General features: G+C 33.0%; 3 protein-coding genes and 2 non-coding genes across 6 annotated transcripts; 1 reads left to right on the forward strand and 4 right to left on the reverse strand.

The window, feature by feature from the left end:
* Positions 1 to 300: 300 nt before the first annotated feature.
* LOC140062551 (uncharacterized) lies at positions 301 to 8,898 on the reverse strand. The gene is made up of 14 exons (XM_072108814.1): positions 8,758 to 8,898; positions 8,161 to 8,248; positions 7,713 to 7,807; positions 7,060 to 7,193; positions 6,766 to 6,864; positions 6,068 to 6,223; positions 5,520 to 5,678; positions 4,851 to 4,964; positions 4,197 to 4,430; positions 3,338 to 3,496; positions 2,911 to 3,015; positions 1,984 to 2,530; positions 1,424 to 1,521; positions 301 to 1,184 (listed from the first exon to the last, which is right to left on the reverse strand). Exons 1-14 carry the CDS (start codon positions 8,825 to 8,827, stop codon positions 1,083 to 1,085), a joined length of 2,160 nt encoding a protein of 719 aa, XP_071964915.1. The 5' UTR covers positions 8,828 to 8,898; the 3' UTR covers positions 301 to 1,082.
* A 465-nt stretch (positions 8,899 to 9,363) lies between these two features.
* On the reverse strand, positions 9,364 to 9,435 carry Trnad-guc (transfer RNA aspartic acid (anticodon GUC)). Its single transcript has one exon. It is a non-coding gene; the product is annotated as a tRNA-Asp (tRNA).
* A 363-nt stretch (positions 9,436 to 9,798) lies between these two features.
* Trnad-guc (transfer RNA aspartic acid (anticodon GUC)) lies at positions 9,799 to 9,870 on the reverse strand. Its single transcript has one exon. It is a non-coding gene; the product is annotated as a tRNA-Asp (tRNA).
* Positions 9,871 to 10,570: 700 nt separating this feature from the next.
* On the reverse strand, positions 10,571 to 16,676 carry LOC140062468 (uncharacterized). Of its 2 annotated transcripts, none has more exons than XM_072108698.1 (6): positions 16,560 to 16,676; positions 12,936 to 13,315; positions 12,117 to 12,256; positions 11,660 to 11,906; positions 11,320 to 11,390; positions 10,571 to 11,131 (listed from the first exon to the last, which is right to left on the reverse strand). In XM_072108698.1, the coding sequence occupies exons 1-6, from the start codon at positions 16,631 to 16,633 to the stop codon at positions 10,883 to 10,885; spliced, it is 1,161 nt and encodes a 386-aa protein (XP_071964799.1). In that variant the 5' UTR covers positions 16,634 to 16,676; the 3' UTR covers positions 10,571 to 10,882. The 2 variants fall into 2 exon arrangements, with proteins under 2 accessions (XP_071964799.1, XP_071964800.1); XM_072108699.1 differs by lacking the exon at positions 16,560 to 16,676 and adding an exon at positions 13,481 to 13,611.
* A 2,938-nt stretch (positions 16,677 to 19,614) lies between these two features.
* LOC140062314 (SPRY domain-containing SOCS box protein 3-like) lies at positions 19,615 to 23,238 on the forward strand. Its single transcript, XM_072108471.1, has 2 exons — positions 19,615 to 19,864; positions 21,046 to 23,238. Exon 2 carries the CDS (start codon positions 21,245 to 21,247, stop codon positions 22,010 to 22,012), a length of 768 nt encoding a protein of 255 aa, XP_071964572.1. The 5' UTR covers positions 19,615 to 19,864; positions 21,046 to 21,244; the 3' UTR covers positions 22,013 to 23,238.
* Positions 23,239 to 23,576: the final 338 nt, after the last annotated feature.

The raw sequence follows: 23,576 nt of genomic DNA on the forward strand, positions 1-23,576 counted from the left end.
ATTTGAGTGAGTCTTTCATGGCATTTGTAGTTGAGTTACTCTTTGGTGACAGGGATTTTTTTGAAAAATGGCCAAACTATCCACTTTTTAAAATTCAATAATTATGCGATAATATTGCAATGTATTGTGTTATCATCTGATAGAGCCATAGTAACTAGTTATTTCAAAAAAGAAAAAAATAGATATTTTGACTAGATTAGTTTATCTTCAGACATTATGTATTAAGTAATACGACATGAACTAAAACATGAAAGTAAATTGTATACTGTACTGTATTGATAAGTTTTTTTTATACTGTGTAATAAAAAAATCTATTTTGTAGTACAGTATTAAATAACTTCACTTAAATTCCATCCATGAATTATAGTACAGTATGTCAACTTGTTTATTCTATATATTTCTATAATAAAATCAAGCACTTCATTATTTATTCTCCATGTGTGTTTGTCTTTGCATGCTGAATAGCAATATTAGTACATTATTTGAATTCTAGTAAGTCTATAAATTAGATGATCATAATGGCTTAAAGATGTATTGTCCCCAAAAATCATGAAAAATAAAGATTTTTAAAATCGGACTTTGAATAGGCCATTTTGCAGTTTCAATGAAGTTGTTCACTTCCATAAGAAAAAAAACGGGGGAAAAAAATTATTTCACCTATAAAAAGACAAAATAAACAGTTAAATTACCCAAAAACCCAGACCCAATTTTTTGTGAGAGTGAATAACTATTATGTGACATTAAAATAACATATTCAACAACAAAATTTAAAAAAATATTTTTTTAGGGGGACAATATATCTTTATGGACAATTTACACAGACAAGCGGCAACGATAAGCCGAAAACCGCGTAACTTATGCCACGTTGAATCTGTATCTATCCTCAGCAGAAACCACCTGTGTCTGCTCCGCCCTTGTGTAAATGGTCATAAGGAATAACTTGGATTCCATAGTTTTATTACCATTACTGCTTGCCTGTGTAAATTGGCCTTTACAGTATCTCAGATTTGGCCTTTATCATATCAAATGATCATAGTATCTGTGTTGGGTCAGTTCATTTGTCTTCATATTTCACCTTTGACCTATGACTTTTTGCTTCTTTTATTCCTGTTTTTCACGTTTGTTACTTTGTAAAAGTGTGTTCCTATCTTCTTCTCTTTTTGTTTTCTTTCAAGATTTCTCCTCTGAAAAAGGAAAACAAGTCAATGGAGTACAGTACAATGGTTAACACATGGTCTACTTTTGAAATCCGAATGCGATTAAAAACCCTTAATTTAGTTGTGCTACAAGATTAATATGGGAAAATACCACAGGGTTTCACTATAATGTTAAAATCTACGTTTTGTGTGATATCCAAGACAGCATGACTACATATCTGAGATGGTTTTTGAATCATCTCAAAATTAAGTATAAAAGTACATACCTGTTTTGATGTGAGGTTTACGTTAACATCATCATCATCATTGTTGTCATCATCATGCTTGCGTTTCTTTGATGTTTTCACTGTTTGGACAGCTGGTTCTGTGTAGAGTAAGTGTTTACTAGGAGTTATACCAGCACAAAATCTCGCTAGCTATAACACTAGTCTGACAAAAAAAGGTGTGATATGCCCAAATATGGTAGAGATATGCTCAAATATGGTAGTGATATGACATCATCCTGTCTATATATGGGCAAATCACATTTTTTTTGTCACATAAGTTTTCATTTCAGAAACAAGTACACATAGTTACACCAGGATACACTATACACAAGACACAGCTTGTATTGCAGAGCTATGCTGTCAAAATTTGGGAGATTAAAAACACAACAAAAATTCATAGAGGGTGCTCGTCAATGTTTATGTGTGGAGAAACTATTTGTTCAGGTGTTCAAAAGATGGAATGGTCTATTTAACCCAAAATGTACTGACAAACATGTCGACAGATCCAAACTATGGATGTAATCAATCAAATGGTTTCAAGCTGTCTACAGCCAAGTTACCTTTCTCTTGTTGGTTTTTACTCCTGCTCTGCTTCATCTCTTTCACTGCCTTCATCTCTTCTTGATTCTTGTTGCTAAGGAAAGCACTTACACCAGCTATCACTCCTCCCTCTCTTTTTCGTTTGTCTTTACCTTGGAAATCTTCAAGGCTTACTTCTACAGCACCTTTTACCACCTTCCCTCGTTTCTTCTTGTCTTTCACGTTTACCGATTTCCTTCGAGACGTTCCTGCACTTTTATCATCATTCTCTAAATCTGAAACCCTTTCATTGGTCTCCATCCTGTTATCATTTTCTACAAAGTCCGGTGTTTTATCATCAAAATTAAATTTCGGCCCAACAATGATTTGAGAAAAGTCTTGTACAACACCAGTTACTTGTTTAGATTTCTTTTTATTCTTTTTAGTTTCCTTTTCTTTGATAGCACTCTCTACAGAAGACTGTTCCTCAATATCATTCTTTTCAGTGGCATCTGTTGCTTTAACAAACTCAATGAAGTTTGATTGGACTTTTTCTTTGGACTTTTCCTCTTTCTTTGAAGGCAATTGCTATAAAATATACAGATTAGGAAAGAGTATTATAATCAGTATACAGTAGAACTCATATCAAGGGGGGGGGGGGGGGAGACACCTTTGCGACTTACCAAAGACTACATTTAATAGGACTACCTTCTGAATAGGAGTTGGCCATAGTGTTAGAACATGTGTTAAAACATACATTTCCCCTGTATTTTGAGTTTATTTTATGTAGTTAAGTTCTTCTGGGGCCCCAGACATTTCATGTTATGGTGACTTTGTTGCTTTTGGGGTCCCAGGACATGAAATATGTGAAAGTTTCACCAAAGTGTGGTACTTTACTGTATTCTTCACATGATTTTAATTCAAATAAGACAAAAAGAGAAATGATAATCAAGCAAGCAAAGCCTAACCGTTTTATCATCGCTAGGTGGCGGTCTAACATAGAAAGGTATCTTGCCGCGTTGCCAATCATTTAGCACCATCTTAGCAACTGTACTAATGTCAGGCTCTCCTTTCTGTAAGATAAAATTAATTATAAGTAATTACAGTACTATAGTATGTTAAAAAATAATACTAATTCATTCATTCATCAGTGGAAAATTACTTCAATTTATTGTCATTTGCATATAAAATATACATAGAAATTATGTTTGCTCCAAGATATACAAAAACAGATAAATGAAAAAAAATAACAAAAACAATTAAAAATTTAATTTACACTCTCGTAATAAAACAAACATTAACACAAATATTAACCCACTTTAAAAAAGACAGTTTTGGAGCATTTATTTATACATTTTGAAGAAAAATAAAAACAAACACAAAGATAAAATTTACCTTGAGGAGTTTACCACTTCTACGAGCTAGCTGTTCTAGAAAATCTATATGATCTTTCCATTGCGTTAGTCGATATGTTTTTGTGATGTAGTCTGGCTTTACACGTCGTAGCACCTCTGGGATGTGCTCCTCAGGAAATTTGACATTCTCAACTCGTACCTGAAATGACGAAGCAACTTAATTATAGTTATTTCATAAATGTAATATTAACAGTGGAACCGTAATTACGTAGCCATAACATCGGCAGGGGTTCGAGGCTCACTCACTCCATGGTTCTGGTGGTAGAACGAGTCTTCTCGGATAAGGACTATAAACCGTAGGTCCAGTGTACACATATAGCTCGTGTGCACTTTAAAGAACCTAGTACATCTTTCGAGACGAGTAGGGGGTTACCCCGGTGTATTAGTACATCACAGCCACTGATCACCAACTGGGCCCTCTGGGAGACCAGTCTTTGACTGAAGAGGTTACCCAGTATAAATATATATTTCAATTCAATTCAATTCAATTAATTATTACCATTTAAGTGACATTTCCAACACCAATCAATGGAATATATATTATATATATTTTTGCTGCAATTTGCTTTTATTTAAACATGTAATCCTCTAAAATCTATCAAAACATTAACTTCCTTATTCTTTTCTATTATTTATGTTTTTTATTAATTCGGATTTGTCTAAAGCTCTGTCTCCACTATCAAACTAGCTTGACAACAAAAGTGTGATGTACCCAAATATGGTAGTGATATGCTCAAATATGGTAGTGATATGACATCATCATGTCTATATATGGACACATCAAACTAGTTTAATAGTGTAGCTACAACTCTAATGGCATTGGGTACAATTCTACTTACCACACCCTTCAGTATAATCTCTGTTTCCGTGTCTCCAGTCGGGTTCACTGTGCCAGGGCAGTCGATGAGGTAGATACGTCGCATCAAGGTTATGTACTGCCAAACTTTGGTTTCACCAGCTATAGGTGCAACTTTGCAAACTTTCTTTGAGCGTAGTGTGTTGATGATTGAACTTTTACCTACATTTGGGTAACCTATAAAGCCGACGCTTATCTGCTTTTTATCAATGTGAAGCTAATTTAAATAAAAGAAAAAACAGTTGCTTTAATGAAAAAAATGTGTCCATGTGTTTAAAATATAGAATTGTGATGTATCTACACATTTAAATGACAGTATTTACTTTTGTAACATTACCCCTACTCCTGTCAATTTATCATTTTTTATAAAACTTAAAATCAGAGTAGAAAAAACAATGCATATGCTATACAAATACCAAAATTAAAATGTATTTATTAAAAACATCATTTGTAAAATGATCAAACTTCATGTTTAGTGATTTCCAATTTCACAGGCACGACAATATAAACTATGCTGCTCCTAAAACAAAGTCCAACATCTTGTATATTTAACTTTATTCATTATTATGCCAAGTCTATAAGTAACTGTTTAAGTTCTCAAATTTCTACTAAAATTGGTAGAAACTGTTATACTCACTTTCGAAAATTGTCGCAAAAGTTGGATGAGAGCACCTTTTCCAAAAGGATTTTTCACACTTGCATGGAATGCTAATGTGGGGCATTCACTGGATAACACAGCAACCCAGTGTTTCTGAAATGACATACAACAGAGACATAAAAACATCATTAAATACATAAAATAAATACCATACTTATACATTTATAACACACCCTAAAGCTCTGTCTACACTATCAAACTTTATGACAAAAAAATTGTGATGTGTGCCCATATATGGACATGATGATGTCATATCACTACCATAGTACGGGGTATCAATACCATATTTGGGCACATCACACTTTTGTTGTCAAACTAGTTTGATAGTGTAGACAGAGCTTAAGTGTATCCTTGCCATTGACTGGTGCAGTGCATTTTGTTGGATCCTGGTGATTAGGTGGTACATTGTACCTTCAGGTTTGAAATACGTAGACACTGTGATGAGACCATAGGCCGGACCAATATGTCCGCTTAATAGTGTAGAGTAGAGTTTGTGTTTTGCCCCAGGTTCAATTCATAGGAAAGTGTTCCCTTAATAGGAGTGTCCCAAAGGATGGTTTTACTGAAAGTGCATTTCAGTTTATGAAATGTAATTGCAGGGTCTTAACACTAAAATAATACAAAAAATATAGTGTAATGTGAACTCACTGTGACCCAGGTTGGTACTAAGTCAACCTTATTCAAAATAAAGATCAAGTGCTTAAATGGTTTCTCCTTCTTTAAGTAACTTTCTATGTGCTGTGATCTTGTACCCATTGGGTCTCTTGCATCAAGAACTTGTATCAAAACATCTGAGGAATCTACTACCTAAAATAGAAAATATAAATGTTGACTTCTTGTATTGTTTTCTTTTGTCTATCTGGATATTGAAGTGCTTCTTAAAGAATAACAGACTAAACATTTTGACAAACAGGTCAAATTAGCAATTGAAGTGACGGTACCTATCTCTTGCATGTTAACAACAGTGAAAACTCATGAGTTAGATTTTGCTAAGCACACTTGACGTCACAGCAATTTACGATGACGGCTGCCATCGCGCACTGCGATATTGCAAGTCTCGCAATTGTTCTGAAATCGTATGTACATCCGTAATATGTAGTCAAAATATGGTTCTCGGTAAATTGTCCTTTAATGTTACTGAAACTAATAGATTAAGCTATATTGTTAGAACAGCAAGATATTTGCGCAACACTTGCCTTGTATAACTCGTTCCAAATTCTCTTTGATTGGCCAGCTCCAAAAACCCAATCTCGCACTTCGTCCTTGATCCCATCGTCATCCTCCTTTTCCAGATCATTGTCTTTCTCTTTGTCGTAATCATCCACAGCTTTATCTACAGTAGTTGCCATTTCCTAATGAACAATATTTATATTATACAGTATTCATATTGAAGATAAAACAGAACATATATATTCATATATCGTCATCATCTTACATCCTATACAGTGCAGGACCTCATTTGAGTATAGTCACACATGGTTGAATTGAATTGACCCACTTACAGTATGATCAATTGCAGTTATGTACTAGTGCACATGAGCTAGATGTGTACACTGGACCTACGGTTTATAGTCCTTATCCGAGAAGACTTGTTCTACCACCAGAACCATGGAGCGAGTGAGCCTCGAACCCTTGCCGATGTTATAGCTATGTAATTATGGTTCAACTGTCTTAACCGTTGCGTAAATAATACTGGACATTTTTCACAATGATACACTCAAAATGTTGCAATGCAGATGTACAACTGAGTAAGGGGTGTCACCTCAAATGAGTGTATCTGATTCACTGATTATTGCAGCCATATTCCATGATCCCTCTCTATGGTGAATCACTTTTTGGGCTGTGATTACATTAGAGTTAGGCTCTTGTTAAAAACTCTTTGGTTGTTACTTACAGACATATCTGAGAACTTTATATTGACTCTTTTGCGCTGTTTTTTGGGTCCAAATGTTCTTTCAAAGCTCTGTGTATCTAACAGATGAACTCTGGAATGCTAAACAAAAAGACAGTTCATAAATAAACAATGCATCTTCACTTTGCTTATATACTATTAGACAATTAGATATTCTTGTGTCTAAAATCTATTTAGCATCAAAAGAATAGAAATCCAATTTAAACTGGAATTAGACTATGACAATGATGCGAAAGGGAATTACATAATTTGATTATTAATTGATTTGAACCAAACCTTGGCTCTTTCTTGTAGAAGGGTAACCGGTAGTTGTGTTGGTTTCATGACCACTTTGTATGGATCTCTTAGTACTTTACCAAGCTCTTCTTGAAAGTTCTGCAAAGCACCCTGGGTAATTACTCTTGTGTTACCTATTAAATACAAATGATAATTGTATTTTTTATTTCAAATCAAAAACAATTTCAAAAACCTGCATTAAAAAGTTGATAAACAATAGTTGACAACACCTGACATATGTTGTTTATTGCATGGTCAGAGATGCAAGTTAGGCTGGGATATGGAGCACTGGGTACTGAAAGCAAAAAAAATAACTCATTTTTTTCTACCTTCAAAGGCTTAAAGAACTAGAGAATAACATCTCATATAACAGTCTTGATTTCTGCCATTACACTGTATTTTCCAGTAAAAACTTAGATTTGGTGGTATTTGTATGGTATTTTAACGATGCGTTGATCCCCATGTTCAAACTAAACCCATGAAATCAGTGGCGTTATGGCTATGAGCGCACAGGCACATTTTTATACCTGTTAGAAAGCATACCCAGCCCTTTACTTATAATACATTCATTTTATATTGTTAATATACAGAATAATGGAATGAACATTCACTATGGGTTATCAACTTAATAGTAACTACTGGAATAAACTCACCAAACCACCGTCGGTTAGGTTCAACTCGTGCGACTGTGCCAGGTTTCAAAGCTGATTGGAAGGCGGCTGCTTTCACTATCTTTCCCTGCCGATTTCTAAAAGAAATATACCATTTATGACAAAGTATAATCTAATTTAGGGGTAAAATCCCATACCATAATTTGGCTCAGTCAGGTACTTCTTTCTATTTCAATTAAAATTAATATCATTTAATTATTAATTATAATATAATACAATTTTTAAACTTTTATACATTTAATTTTTATTCCTTTATTATTTTAGCTTAACCTCGTGAAAATATAACCTTTTTTCTTTCAGCTCATGAAGTTATTTGTACCATTGCACTAATAACCATTCATTTATGTATAAAATATTCAATGCCAGTGCAGTGCTTATATGACTTCAGTGCATATGTTTATTGTCTAGGCCTACTGATTTGGTACAGTACCTTTGCGCTTTTCCACCACGGTACATATTCAGCCGTTTTATGGTGGCCTTGTCCCTCATGTTCCTTCCTCCACATCCTTTTTCTCGGTCTATATAATATCGTAAAAATACAGTTAGAAAAATGACAAGCTTTTGCCGTTTTAGGCAGAACAAAAATAAAAATGAACTTTCCTCGTATCGTATCGCAAAAGGCAAGGTACTAAACTAAACAAAAATAGAATAGACTCAACAATCACTATTTATAATAAATATTCATTAATAATTCAATTCAATTTCTTTATTGCTGCAAATGCCACCAAGAAGGGCTAATATCCGCTTAAACATACTACATCATACAAACATATAATATACATATTTACATACTAATAATAATATCCTCCATTACAGCCTATTCTAGCCTGGTTCAGGGCAGTTGAATGTGTAAGCCTACTTAGCTAGGACCTTAGCTAGGTGGCTACGCCTCTAACCGGGCCTAGGCCTACATAGCCTGCCACCAGCGACCGCCCTAACTGCTGCTTACTAGATAGCCCACTTACTAGCTAGGCTAGGTAGGCTAGGCTACCCTAGTTTAGAACTATTATAAAGTTAACCCACTTACCAGGATTTGTACTGCTATTAGATTTCTTAATTCTATTTATATTTTTCTTCTGTAATTTTGTCTTTACCATGATGATGATCAGCTTGTTTACAACAAATTATAGCAATAAAAAACAGATAACGACAATCATCCACCACATGGACAATCCGTGTAAAAAAGATATCCGTCCGTCGTGGTGAAATAGGTCAAGCGTGACCGGAATGTATGGAAGGCAAATTTGGTCAAACAACATCGAGGATAAAGGTAACGAAAGTCGATTCGGCCCCTAAATCTTAATTCCTTAGTAAGTGGTCCAAACGGGGTTCTTCCGTACAAAGGTTCTTTTAAATATTGTTATTACATTTTTTTTCACGATATATTTATCTTTTGCAACATTAATAAATATGTCAGTCCCTAAAAAAAGTGTTCTTGTATCTGGATCAATAACAAGTAATAAATGTAAGTACGATGATCGATATATCAATCGTTTCACTTTATTGCATCATGTAAACTATGATAGATAACAAATATATAAATATTTAGCAAAAACAAATTAAATACATGAGAAGAGTAATTACAAATAATGCATTGAGTAGCAATCATAATCGAGTCCCCAAAAAATAAACTCTCCCTGGCGGGGAATTGAACCCCGGTCTTCCGCGTGACAGGCGGAGATACTCTCCACTATACTACCAAGGATTTGGTTGATTCAATGGCACTTAGGTTTTGTTTTAATGTGTAGATTGTTTTATTTTTCAAGTTTGTATCGTGCGATATACATACTGTATACATATAGTAATACCGAAAATAAATTTGATTAATTTAATTTAACTTTTTTTAAAAATTTTTACATAATCCAATATATTGTAATTATGATTAATCAATAATTATTATAAAACGATGAATGATATATCAATTTTCAATATCTTTTCACTTTATTGCATCATGTAAATTATGATAGATTAAAATATATAAACATTTAACCAGGGAATTAACAACTCCCTGATTTAACAAAAATAAATTAAGCAGCATATTAATGATCGAGTCGCCAAAAAATAAACTCTCCCTGGCGGGGAATTGAACCCCGGTCTTCCGCGTGACAGGCGGAGATACTCACCACTATACTACCAAGGAATTGGTTGTTTCAAACAAGCTTAGGTTTTGTTTTAATGTGTGGATTGGTTTATTTTTTAAATGCGTATCGACGCGTGCGATACATAAAATAATATCGAAAATAAATAAATGTCAAAGTTTAATTTAATCAGGGAGTTGCCCCCTGATTTAATGTAACACAATAATAGAACAATTTAAATTGCAATTATTAATCGATTAAAATTAATTCGTCTTACATTTTGCTATATTTTCCTATTTATAACGAAATAAATGGCCACAGGATAATTTGTTTACATTCTTTAATTAGTGCTAGGCGGCCAGAAGTAGAAAGAACTCTCCGATTAGGCCGATCTAATTAAACAAAACATAAACCACAAGTTAATATTATTTATTAAGGTTGTAATTATGTGTGTATGAAATACCACTAAATCATGAAATCCAGGAAAATCGATATATTGTTGACGACAAAAAGCTTATTTAAATCTCGAGTCATCTGTATCTTCAATATGGGCCGAAATAATCAATAGCATGCCCTCTGCCGCTTTTTTATAATGACAATGAAGTGTGGTGTGCGTGCCACCAAAATCCGAAGATTTTTGGCACGCACCACTTCATTGTCAGTTGAGCTGTGCGCTAATTTATTTAATTCATTTGCATAGGCTCAAATACTATTCTACATTTAAGCATAAAAAAACTTCTTTATTTATACAGTATTATATACATTCAATTCAATTCAATTCAAGGAACATTTATTCACGTCCAAAAGACAAAAGTAACAAAAACAAAATGGCAAGTGATAAAACAAGAAAATGGACGAAGGCAAATCCCAAAAAGATTACAATCTTGTGACGGGATTGCCTTTACAAAATATTTAACATTAACAAACAATAACGATACAAAACTACATCTGAAAAGTGCAGTAGCACGGGGCGACGTAGCCGTTTGGCCTCTAAGCATGTGTGCTCCCGGAGATGTATTTCTCGATTTCAAACTACCCTGATGATGTTAATACCACATTTTCTTTTAAAACGTTTTAAATCTGTACTTCTCGTTCCAAATACAAAATCCAGAGTATTTCTAACGTTGATTTGATGTTATTTAAAAGTTTAAAACTATCATCTCTAATTGTGATGTGCGTTTTGTGGTTACTCTGAATTTCTAAAAACCCAAGGTTCTGTAGTAAAAGCCACGGCCGCCGATGGTGATGTCGAACATTACGTAATGTTGCATGTGTTGAATCAACTCGATAGTCACCATCTTGAAGACCGTAGAAATAATACAACTATTTAAAAAGTAAAAACAAAATGGTTTAATCAAGGAGACAGATAAACAAATGAATAACGTGCAGTTTTATTTCCTCTATGGAAAAAATGTTTTGAAATTATGTTAATGTTTTCAGTTATGGATGATTCCATGAAATCATAAATATGTTATTATTATTATGTTATCATCAAGGGAATAAAGACTTACGAATTGATGTGTTTCTTTGCCTTCTTCTTTCGTTAATTGTAAAACCACGCGCAGGACATCGTATGGAATATCTATGAATAAATTCAATTTTTGTTATATTTTACGATAAACATGGGAACATAATGTATTTTGAATCATAAATCTTAAATGATTATTTTCTAATAATTAAAAAACACTAACACAAAGTTGCAGATCGACAAGAATGCAAAAATAGTAACTGTGTCACCTAGACCCAGGGGTCACCGTCAATTGGGTTCATTTTACTGCTGAACGATTTTTACCATGTCTTTAAGCCTGGTTTCCATTAAAATCGCATTTTAATTGAACATATTTCACTTACTTGACATATTGTATAGAAGTTTTGTAAACCTCTGAATAGATGTTCTTGTCAACTTATCAGTGAGAACCAATGAAGTACGCATCATATCTGTATCTACCCCGGGGCCTTCAATAGTGAAACCCACAGCACTTATGAAATCTACCCATCTATGTACACTTAATGTGATTGGTTTTGGGCAATCTATGTCCGAGAATTTAATAGTTTTTGGTGTTTTAGTTGTGCATCGCAATAATAAAGCTCTTGAAAACTGAAAAAAAAAATGGAATAAGTCATGCGTAAGTGAATTATTTGGATTATCTTTTTTTCAAAACCTAATGTTCATTCTATGCGTTTTAATAATTAACATGGCTTGTCTACACTATCAAACTTTATCCATATGGGCGCATCACAATTTTGTTTTCACATAATGTTTGATAGTGAAGACAGAGCTTTAGTTTGGCCTACACTTGTGACATACCACTGATTGAAAATGTGATATGGTTGCCTGAAGTGTTGATTTGAGACAGTATTGGACCATCCATACTAGACTAGTCCTCCAGTCCACAGGTGGTTTTGGAAGAGCAGGCGGTTGGGACGACGGTCGAGATACATTTGAAACTGAAAAACAAAGTCATCAAAACAATCATGATTTGAAAACTGAAAATGATGCATTATTATCAATACTAGATGTAAATCAGATTTTAAAAAGCACTTCAATTAAAGTTTATATCAGTTCAGTTCAGTTCAATAATACATTTATTTAAGATGGTCACAATATATAACAAACAATATTACAATAAACAATAATAAACAATTAATATAAGACCATCTTAGGGATCAAAATTAGAAGTAGAACTTGTCTCACATTGACCCCTAAAATAATAATAATAATAATTCAAACAAAAATAAGAACGGTACCGTATAATATAAATAGATCTACGTGAATTTTGATCGTGGGCATGTTTATCTTATTTCCTTATTTAATTATAAATGCCAATTATAGGATAGAAATAAATATTTTTAGAAAAAAAAAGAACGACAAGCCTCCAAATTTAAAGTCACAGGCCTGGAAATTACACCTTCATATATTTTTATTTTTTTATTTTTATTTATTTTTTTTTTTTTTTGGAATTTACGCTTAAATTAAACTATTAAAATTGTTAAATTTACAGTACCCAGTTATAATACACAGAATTAAAATATACATTTTAAAAACATTAGCGCATAAGAAAACATGCAGAAGGCGCAGTGCATTGAATAGGGTTATAATATTGATGGCAGACATCAACAATTATACCTTCTGTTATTCTACTGAGACCAAATGACGTTGTCTGTATGAAAGGAGAACGTCGAGTTTCACCACCATCACTGGACTGGTTTTGCCGATGAGGGAATGTCAACACCATGTGTGTACTCTCCTCTGTGCTGTCAGCAATCGGCGTTAACACGGGTAGACATTGATTTTTCCTTTTACAAAGATCTGCATTCCGGACATCTTCCAATCTTTTTTTCTTCCTCTCGATTGATTTACATAAAGAATCAGCCTCTTCTCCTGTTTTTGGCACTGCTGTACCGATTATTCCAAAATATGACGGCGGTGGGTCAAAACTTGTTACAACTTTGGAATACGATGGTGGCCTTTCGAAACGATTAATGGATTTTCGTCTCCTCTTTTGTCTGTTGAAGAAATGTTAAAATGCTTGATGACGATGACAACATAAAGTTTAACATAACAATAGGACAGCAAAAAAAAAAAACTAGCAGTTTTATTGGGATAAAACTAATATAATGTGTTCATTGAGGAGGAATCGCTTTTCCAACAGCTGTTTGGAATTTACTTACCTTTTGAAGAAGTTTTTTGTTTTTTTACAGAACATTTTCTCCAGTTCCACATCAACGACACGATAAAACGTGTAGTACACTCAAAACCAACACATAGTAATGTGAGTGCGTGATCAGAACATCAATTTAATATACTTCCTTGTTGAAAAGATACATAAAACTAATGTTGGTTTATCCCGGATGTTAAATTGAAGTTGTTGACACTCCTAGGAGTTTAATCGCCACATAGTGTCCAGAACTCCCTGTTTGGAAGTATATCACGATCAGCCTCTACAATGATTGGTTGATTATGAATGAATATTATGACGTAATTGTGCTATTCATTAATTTTAGTAATTGATGAAACATAAATGGATACATTATTTTAAGTTTGAGTTGAGATAATGGAAAAACAAATAGGCCTAAAGTTAAGACCCAATTAGGCCTATATACATTATAATTCAAGAGTTAAAATATTCTTGATTCTGATTTCAGCCACAATGGTTTTATTTTAATATTGACGGTACTTTTCAAAACAAGTGAGTCTGAATACTAAAGTAGCATAATTATATTAATAAGAATTCTAATTTATTAGGAATGACGATATTTTTATAAATATTTTCTGTAACATAGGCCTAAAATCTTATTATCCGATCTATGTATAGAGAGGAAGGTATTCCAAATTGTGATAGAAGGAAGATATGAAGGTAATACAAGAAGAGGAAGGAAAAGGATAGCTATGCTTGATAGATTAAAACATAACACTAGGCCCACATATTCGGAATTGAAAGAAGAAGCACTATAGAGAATCATGGGGAAAGCCTAGACTATCATGGGCCTGCAAATGGTAGATGACAAGGTAGGTATAAGCAGAGTTTATTACATACGGTATACGATACATTCTCGTGGTCAGGTCACAAATGAGTCACAAAGATGGTCAAACGCTTAAGACTCACACGAGACAAATGTATATAACTTGTGTTCTTATATTAGCAGGGAGTTGTAAAATAAGTACAACTCCCTGGTATTAGTTAATAAAGTTTGTTTAATTTATAATATCGCTATTATTAATCTGTTTAATTATTCATTTTTACTAATTGACGTGTTGAATAAATAAAGTTGAATTGTTGAATTAATTATGTCGTTTGTATCTATATTAAAACCTTTAACCGATATTACCATTCGGAGTCAGAGTTTATTATTGCGTAGGTTAGTGTAGCCAATACTTAGACAAAATCAATTATCTAGTAGTAGTCATGAAGCATGCTTAACGGCTAGTTAGCTTCCTATTTGCTTGCCATGCTTTACAAAACAATATTTAGAAGGCAAGTATACAGGTTGGCATATTAGTTGTTAATAATTAACACTCCATCGACGATAAATGAAACATACCTTAGGCCTATACCTATCTTACATAAAACAAAACAAAAATTGAAAAGTTGTCATTCTAGAACAATGGGATAACCATTTATGCTGTCTTTAATAAAAATAATATTTTTTTACAAAATTCAATTAATTGACGTCATGATCAATCGGTTAGGGTAAACATTACAATCTAACATGTCCTCAATTCCAACCCTCCAACATTCCCGAAAGTATTTCTAGAAATTCCAACGAATGGAAACCCCCCGGCGTGAGTCATCCGGGTCTCCGACAACTCTATGGTGCGCTCTCGAATCAGAAGACTTGCCCCATAGTCTGTATTAATTTCGAGGCTTTTAGATGTGCCAAAATATTTAATTTAATATTAAGACAAAACTCCCAGGGAATCACCAAAATGATGCTAGGTAAAATAAGTTTCGATGGCATAGCTTCTTTACTGTATATTCCGTATCTTTATACCTTGATTAAAATCAGGCTCATTAGAAATATGAATAAACGTATTTTATTAACTATATTATTTCGCAGTATCGTGTTAATGAATCAGCAACTTCAGATAATGTCAACATACGTTTTATCAGGAAATATTTAGGCCTAACTGACGTATTGATGCTTTGAATTACCTTTTCTTATAGTGTTATTTCAAGTGCAAATTCGACGAATCTAACATCCGTGTCTTTATACCCTACATAACACGGATTGAATGAGACAAACTATCGTCGATGACGATACAGTACAAGGCTGAACTTCAGGTGGATTGTTGATGAATGATTGTGTGTGTATATTTCCTCATCTTTATCACGGCTTCAAATTAATTATTAATTAATTTCAGTATATCACCGGGCGGTTTAGAATTCATGTTTGTGTGCCTCATGTGTTTTATTATATTTAATTAAACACATCTAATGACAAAAGAATCAACAGATGTATTTTCGATAGCTTTACAAACAATATTGTAGGCTACAATACGACAATAAAATTAGCTAAATTCATTGAAATAGGTCATGGCCGCACCTTTAATTACCACAACTGTATACAATAGAATCTGTTTTAGAATGCTCTTAAATTTAGAGCCATACATTTATTAATAGAATACCATACCAGAACAAGCTAACATTATATAGTGGGTCGTTATGTATGTAACTATAGTCTACAAAGTACCTTCTTTCTATCGATGAAATACAACGTAGGCATGCTACATAGATGAGACAAATTATAGTTATCACAGGTAAGACACTGTTAGAGCATGAGATATAAACGGCTCCATGGTTAGAGTCCAAATAAGAACGAACGTAAATTAAAACGTTGATATAATGAGGAATTTAATTGTGGTTGAACGAAATATCAAAATCTGACTGACAATCGATAATACCGAAATTGTGAAAACATTTTTCTTTCTCTGGTTTTGATTACAGTATTGATATGTCTTGAAACGTATAGTTAAATTTATACTGGTTTACCATTAATGAATATACCGAAATTGGATGAAATGTCTTTCCCGTTTATAACTGCTGATAGGCCACCTATAGTTCTTCTAGGCTGGATACTCAGTTTAACAACGTTAGTTCGATCAAAATATTATGGGTTTACGGGCCTAATCTAAAAAAAAAACGTATTCAGGCCCTCCTATGGTGAGAATAACTGCATGTAGGCCTAAATAAATAAAACCAGAACCATGCTGCGCTTCAGTTCTATAGCTTTTATGCTACAGCCTACTTACTTTGTATCAAAGGCCTCCTTTGACCAAAACATATGTGGTCGATAAATTCTACCAGGCTTTGGCATGAATTCCATTTGTGTATAGATATTATACAGTATGCTTACACCTATAGGCTTCTAGCAGTTTCAATTTCCAATGTCGCTTACTAAGACACTAACTGTTTATAAAGCTCTCAAGAGCGGAACGGATTAAGCGGCATTTAAAAGATCTATTTATTTAGAAAAATAATAATAAAACCTCAAACAGATTTCAATGAAAGCATTTGCGTAAAAATGTGAAGTGGGGAACTAAGTTATCTTAAAATACATCGACGTAAGTAAATTACAAGTGTTCAATTTACTGTGGCATGCTATTCTACAGAAAATTTCTGGACAATAAAGTTCTTTGAAGAGAATGATTGAGTTAAATTAATCAATTGTGAATTCTCGAATTGTTTCCCCAATTCCCCAAAGTTTCTTGTAAGTCTAATTTTTATCTGTTTAATATTTAAATGTCACTCTATTTTCATTGGATAGGCTCAGCAACGTTTTGGGAGTGTCACTAATAAACAGTGCCATGGATACCAAGTTGATCAATGGCCCTGAATATCATTTTCAATTCATTTTAATTCAATACATTATTTTCTTCTTATCTTTTCTTCATTATATAAAATGACTATATTACTCGATTCCCAGTGCTGTATCTCCACATACTATCTATTTTTAAATCATTATATTTATCATTCTTGACTCGTTCTATATTTTACTTGAATTGTTTATGTTTACCTCATTTTCTTGAAGGAAGAAAAAAATGTTAAGATGAATTTGAATTTCCGAAGTATCATAGGAATATTTGGTAATACAGCATCTTATTATCACACGTGTTGCCTGTATCATGTATGGTTAAGGGTTACTACCAGATACACGTGAAACACCAAATATTCCTGATTGATACTTCGGAAATAGATAGTACCGAGAATAGGCTGATATTTCTTCATATAAATCAAACGGTGGGTACCGTAACGGAAAGTAACAAATAACGTACAAGCTAATAGTCACGTCTAATAGTCACGTCAAGTCTAATAAAAAAACAATATACATTTTAAGAATACAATAAACCTGGAGATATACTAAAATAAATTACATTTCTAAAAAAAAATGTTTTGTTTACCATAAGAGAAATAATTCACATAATAATTCAATTAAAACAGTTGTTCAAAATGTCTCAAATAATATAATCAATAGGGCAAAATATAAATTAAAGAACGAATTTATTTTCAATTCAAATGGGTTATAAGTTCGAGGGGAGAAAATGATATGAACAATACAAATATTGACAAAGCAACACATGTTTATACGTAGTTGTTTACAGTACAATAATCAGATTATAGATTATGATCTAAATCGTTTGTGGTTCTGCAGAAATTTTAGTAATATAATAAAATCTATAATCTTATCCAAGTAGAGATAATTGTTTCTTACATGCCTGGCTTTTAAACACGGCAAGATAAGTGGATAACATGACACACTGTTTTCTGACTACAAAATTAATCTACAATATCTAATAATTTGGTATAATCATATAATGCTGTCTTTGATAAATTTAATATTTAAAAAAATCTAATTCAATGACATCATGATCAATAAAAACAATATAAATGTTTGTATTGTCACGATATTTAATTGCTCTTTCTAATCATGACGTTGATTGGACGTGTGGAAAAATCATTTTCATCAAAGAAAGCATGACGGTTATACTATAGTTCTATGATTACAGCTCTTTAGATTTCTTTTGTTTTATGTATGAAAAATGTATCTATTTATCGTCGATCATTATCGTCCTAGTGTAAACGGGCCTTAAGGCATCAAAAGTATTTGGACTATTTATTAATAAGCTACCCCATCGTATGGGCCTAGATAGGCCTATTGTAAACAATTAGAACATTTTAAATTAAGAAGAAAAACAAACGTTATAAATGACATCTTTTAATAAATCCAACACAAAAAAATTAAAAGTATTTCCATTGCACAAGGAAAAACAATATTACCTTTCAGTTAACTTAATTAGGCTTATCACGATTCAAAGTAAAGTTATGGAACGTTTTAAAAGAAGTAGCATAGTGCCTAAATGTTTTATATATTAATAATAACTTTCTATAAAAGTTGTATTTTTGATTTGATATGTTTAATTATTTCATTTTAAGTTTAATTTCTGCGTTTTCTGGTTTTAAATTGTTGTTTTTTATCATTAATATTATTATCCTTATTGTAAATAACTCTCACAATTTTAAGTTTAAAACATTTTAATTGTAATGTACCGTATTGTATATTCAATCCAGTCGAGTTTTTTTTTATTAGAATTAATATAAATCGTTATCGTTTTGTTATTTAGGCCTAGGTTATCTAAAATCATGGTTTCACAGCACATGATGTCGATAACCATGCACGCGAGGCGCAACCTTTCAATATTGTTTCATCGGTTACAACACTAAGTACCTTCGACCAATCACATGTCGCATCGGGTCTTGATCCCAAGCCACGTGTCTGCTATATATTGCTGAAAACACCTCGGCGATACCTCAACTGCACGCACATAAATAAATAAATCTGGATAGAGGCCTCATATAAATTGCATCAGTTAAAAGAAAACAAGCAAAAACAAATGCCAAATACAATATGCATATACATTCAAGCAAATTTGGCCTCACAATACAGTTTTCATAATATTCATTCAAGAACACAAAGAAGTACAATATTTCCGGGATTGTTTTCGTGAAAGAGTATTAGTGTAAACACTTGCATTGAACAACAAAGAATGTAATACCGACGTAATGATAATGACTCATTCATTGATACAGTAGGCTAGTAATATTTATTTAGTAGGTCCTTGTAATTGCAATGTTTATTTCCCGGTTTATTTCTATTTTTCTTGTCGTTTGACAAGAATTAAATTATATGATAAGGTATAATAATATATTAAACCTAACCGAGGCAAAAATTAATACTCTGCACGCTTTCTTTATCCATTTGTCTCAGGCTGCGGATTGTTGTCTGCGTATGAGTCAACTTCGACCGCATGCCTGCATGCTTGAGTGGGTCTGAGTTTGCGCACTTAATGCAATTCTATCAAGGACAAAGGGTATTGTTATGATTTTTGTTACTGAGCGATGCCGATTGAGGTTGGATAAAGAGGTTTGTTTTGTGGTATTATTGTTTTTGTAAAAAGGCGGCAGCTGAATTAACACATTTCAGTACCTTGGTTCTTTTATCCATGGTTTATGCAACCAGTGAGTACCACGAGAGCCATTTTATTTCCGTGATTAAGACGTAAGTATGCTACTAAATCTATTGCGTTTTGGTTGGGCCTAACCATTGAGTAACCTACAAGAAAGGCTCGAGTCACTATACGTACATGTAATGATTAGATAGGGATTCTCATCTAACTGTATGTTATGGTCTGAACAGCAACGAGACATTTCGAAGCTTAGCATGATGGAGAACTTCCCAATGCATGTACTGTTATGTATTATAATATTCTGCTGTTTTTACTAATTACAATAAGAAAGATGTGCTCTCATATTATTCATTATTTCACTGTGACAAGAAAGAAAGAAGCACACAATGATCTAAGCTGTACAATAAATCAATACTCATGAATATTATGAGGTGTATAAAAATGGTGAAATGAAATGTTGAGCAGCTCAATCTTATGTTTTATCTTTTGCATTATAAATTTCAAAATTTAGGGGAAGTGGGTCAGCTTTGGTCCCATTTTTAACTTAATTTTGTTACCATTCCTTGATTCCTCGATTTGAGACCTATTTTTTTTTCTTATTTTTATGTATCATTTTAACATTGATTACCGAATAAAGAATCCCATGTGAAGCTCATAAAGGTTAACACCACATATAAAGTCATATCAATTTTAATGTGCAAAAGAGAAACTGTAACCAACGAGTGATAATTCTAAAATAATTATTTATGTGTACAGTAAATACAATAGACTTGCTCCAAGTCTGTATTGTTTTTTTAAATAATTTATTTGTTTTTATTTCGACCGCGATTTTTGTCTGAAACTCAAGTAATACACGTATGAAACGCCATATGTGCAAAAATGTTTATATTTTTACTAATATTAAGAAAAAAACTCCGTCTGGAGCCCAAACTATAAATACAATAACATTAGCATGAAATGAATCTCCATATTACTGATACGTCATGTACCTGCACATACCTCTGGCACAATATCAAGTCATTCCTCTACATGACATGTTCTTGTGAATTATATGGAAGCCTATTAGTGTTATTCTAATGACAAACTCTACTCCCAAAGACTTGTAATAAGACTATGAGAGAGAGAATCTTGTGTATATGTTTGTCTTGTGAACAGGATTTTCACCTTTAAGAAGGATAGTGAATGAATTCGCTTATGGTATCCTTGGCAATTTGCCTAAATATATAATTAAAAACAATTATGTAATTGTCTTTGTGGTTTTTTTTTTTTACAGATTTTGTACTTTTGATGTGTGATTGATGATGACCTTTCAAGCTCCTGATTGGCCAATTCATGGTCTGTCATAGAAACTGAGAAACAATTTTGTCACTGTTGTTGATAATTTAATCATGTTTCAGTAGACACATTGTATAGTGGACACTTTTGAATCTGGTGTATCATTTGTAGAATTATTAACTCAACTATTCAGTAAAATGACTTACAATTTTAGTTGCAATTATATCGACGAGCCTCCAGTACGAAACTTTTGTCCAGACAACTGGACTTGGGATCTAGAAACCAAGTCACACGAGTGCCGATTGGAAGGTGTTGCCTTTCGCAAGAGTTTCTTTCATCCTAATTGGTCAAATGGTACAGCCGGCGTCCGTGGCACCAAGCCCCTCAACGGAGGACGTTATTATTGGGAAATTTACATAAACAGTCGTGTGTTCGGAACGAGCATGATGGTTGGTATCGGAACAAAACAAGCGAGGACGCACGTTGATGCCTTTGTTAATCTTCTCGGTGAAAATAATATGAGCTGGGGTTTGTCCCACAAAGGACTGATTTGGCATAACGGTACGTCACAGATATACACTAAACCGTTTACCGAAAACAAAAGTACGACAATCGGCGTTTACTTCGACGGTATGCAGGGAACGCTAAGCTATTATCAAGATGGCGTGTTTATTGGTGTTGCTTTTGATGGCTTAGATGCGGTGACGGAGGAAATATATCCGATGATTTCGTCGACGGCAGCAAAAACAATAATGACTCTAGCATCAGCATGGCGTGAAATGACGACGTTGCAGGATCGATGTCGAATGGTTCTCATGAGAAATTTAAAAGGATCTTCACAAGACGTAGAAAATCTAAACTTACCGAGAAGCTTGAAAGCCTATTTGTGCGATTTAAATAAAATTAAAATAGGATATGTTCCTGACCATTATAACTCTGGTGTCTGTTTGAGAGAACAGTCGTAAAACACGTCTGATGATCTGTAACTGTGACATAACCACTAATTAGGGCGCTTTTGATTGGCGTTGACATACTGTAGGGCTTAATTATGCATTTGTTTATTCGTTTGTCCCCAAGTCGTCGACTGTACACCCAAAAAAGATTAAAAGGCACATTCTGTGAATGTCAAAAGTCATCTGCACCTAGTATTGACCAACTTAAATCAGACTTAGACGACAAAAATTGACAAACAAACTAAACATATGCAAAGAGTGCCTACACATGACATCATCCTACAGTAGCTCATAGCAAAATCAAAAGCTCACATTAATTTACATAAGATTTTGGAGTTTTGTATAATTTGTATCAGTAGTTATAGTTGGTCACAAAAAATTACCGTTCCACCTGGCCTAAAAAAAAAATTGTATTTATGTGTTGTGCATAATTTTTGTTAATAAATTTGGAATTCATAATTTTTAAGGAAACTAATTAAAAAGGATAGCAGGCGCTTCACTATATTGTTGATATGGCTACTGTAGTGTTCACTTTTTGAGAATTGTAAAAAAAAAAAGACCCATTATCCAATATTAGCCTTTCTGGTAACTCCCTTTTTGGCCTCATCAACCGTTTTCTAAATAGACGGAAAAAACAGGGTAAAACTAAACTGGTTATTAATAATGGTCAAACTCAATAACCTTTTTGTTTGTTAATACACTTGCATACTTTGAAAGCATTTATTTATTTTGCAACAATAGAAATTCTCTTCTTTTTGGTAGATTCTGAAATCAGCAATACTGGTAGTTAAACACTATTTAAAAAAGAATGGTTATTATTATATATTGTTCACCATATAATAATACAAGTGCAATTGGATATGTAGAGATATTGAAACACATTCTGATTGATATTTTTTCCATATTTGTGTTGTTGATTAACAATAGCATATTAATTAAGATGAGATTTGTTAACAAACCAATAGTAAATGTTGTCCAAGGTAATGTACTAAACTTGTGTACATATTAGTAGTGAGTGTGTGCAATAAATTTATGCATACGTAGGTATGTTAAGTAGCAGCATACCATGAACCATATGTATAATTGTCGTTTTGATTGCATTGACAATTGCCACTTTTCATATTAGTAAAAAAAAAAAAAAAAATATAGTTCCACTATTGGATTTTCCCATTGTTTGTAAATGCCACTTGGAATCGTTATTAAATATGCTTTATAGTCACTGTATTTGTGTTTTATATTATATGTATGGCATTTTGAGAGATCCTAAAAGAAATATGGGAGAGTTTATTCGAGTGTGACCAAACTGTAGAGGGTGCTATCATTTCTTGTGTAGTGTAGTGGCATATGCTATTTGCATTGTGCAAAATGTTTTCTTTTTATACCAACAATCTGGAGAAATTGCAGCTTCAGATTTTCAACCATAGATGGTTATACATTAATATATCATGTGACGAATTTAACTGTTGAATACTTGAAATGTCCGCGGCGTACACTAAATCACGATACATTTTACTATAATTAACTGAGTGCAACAGTGCTTTGATTCGCAGGTGGTTTAATATTTGTGTGTAATCAA

Source organism: Antedon mediterranea, chromosome 11 (genome assembly GCF_964355755.1).
Source record: "Antedon mediterranea chromosome 11, ecAntMedi1.1, whole genome shotgun sequence".
Classification (NCBI taxonomy): domain Eukaryota; kingdom Metazoa; phylum Echinodermata; class Crinoidea; order Comatulida; family Antedonidae; genus Antedon; species Antedon mediterranea.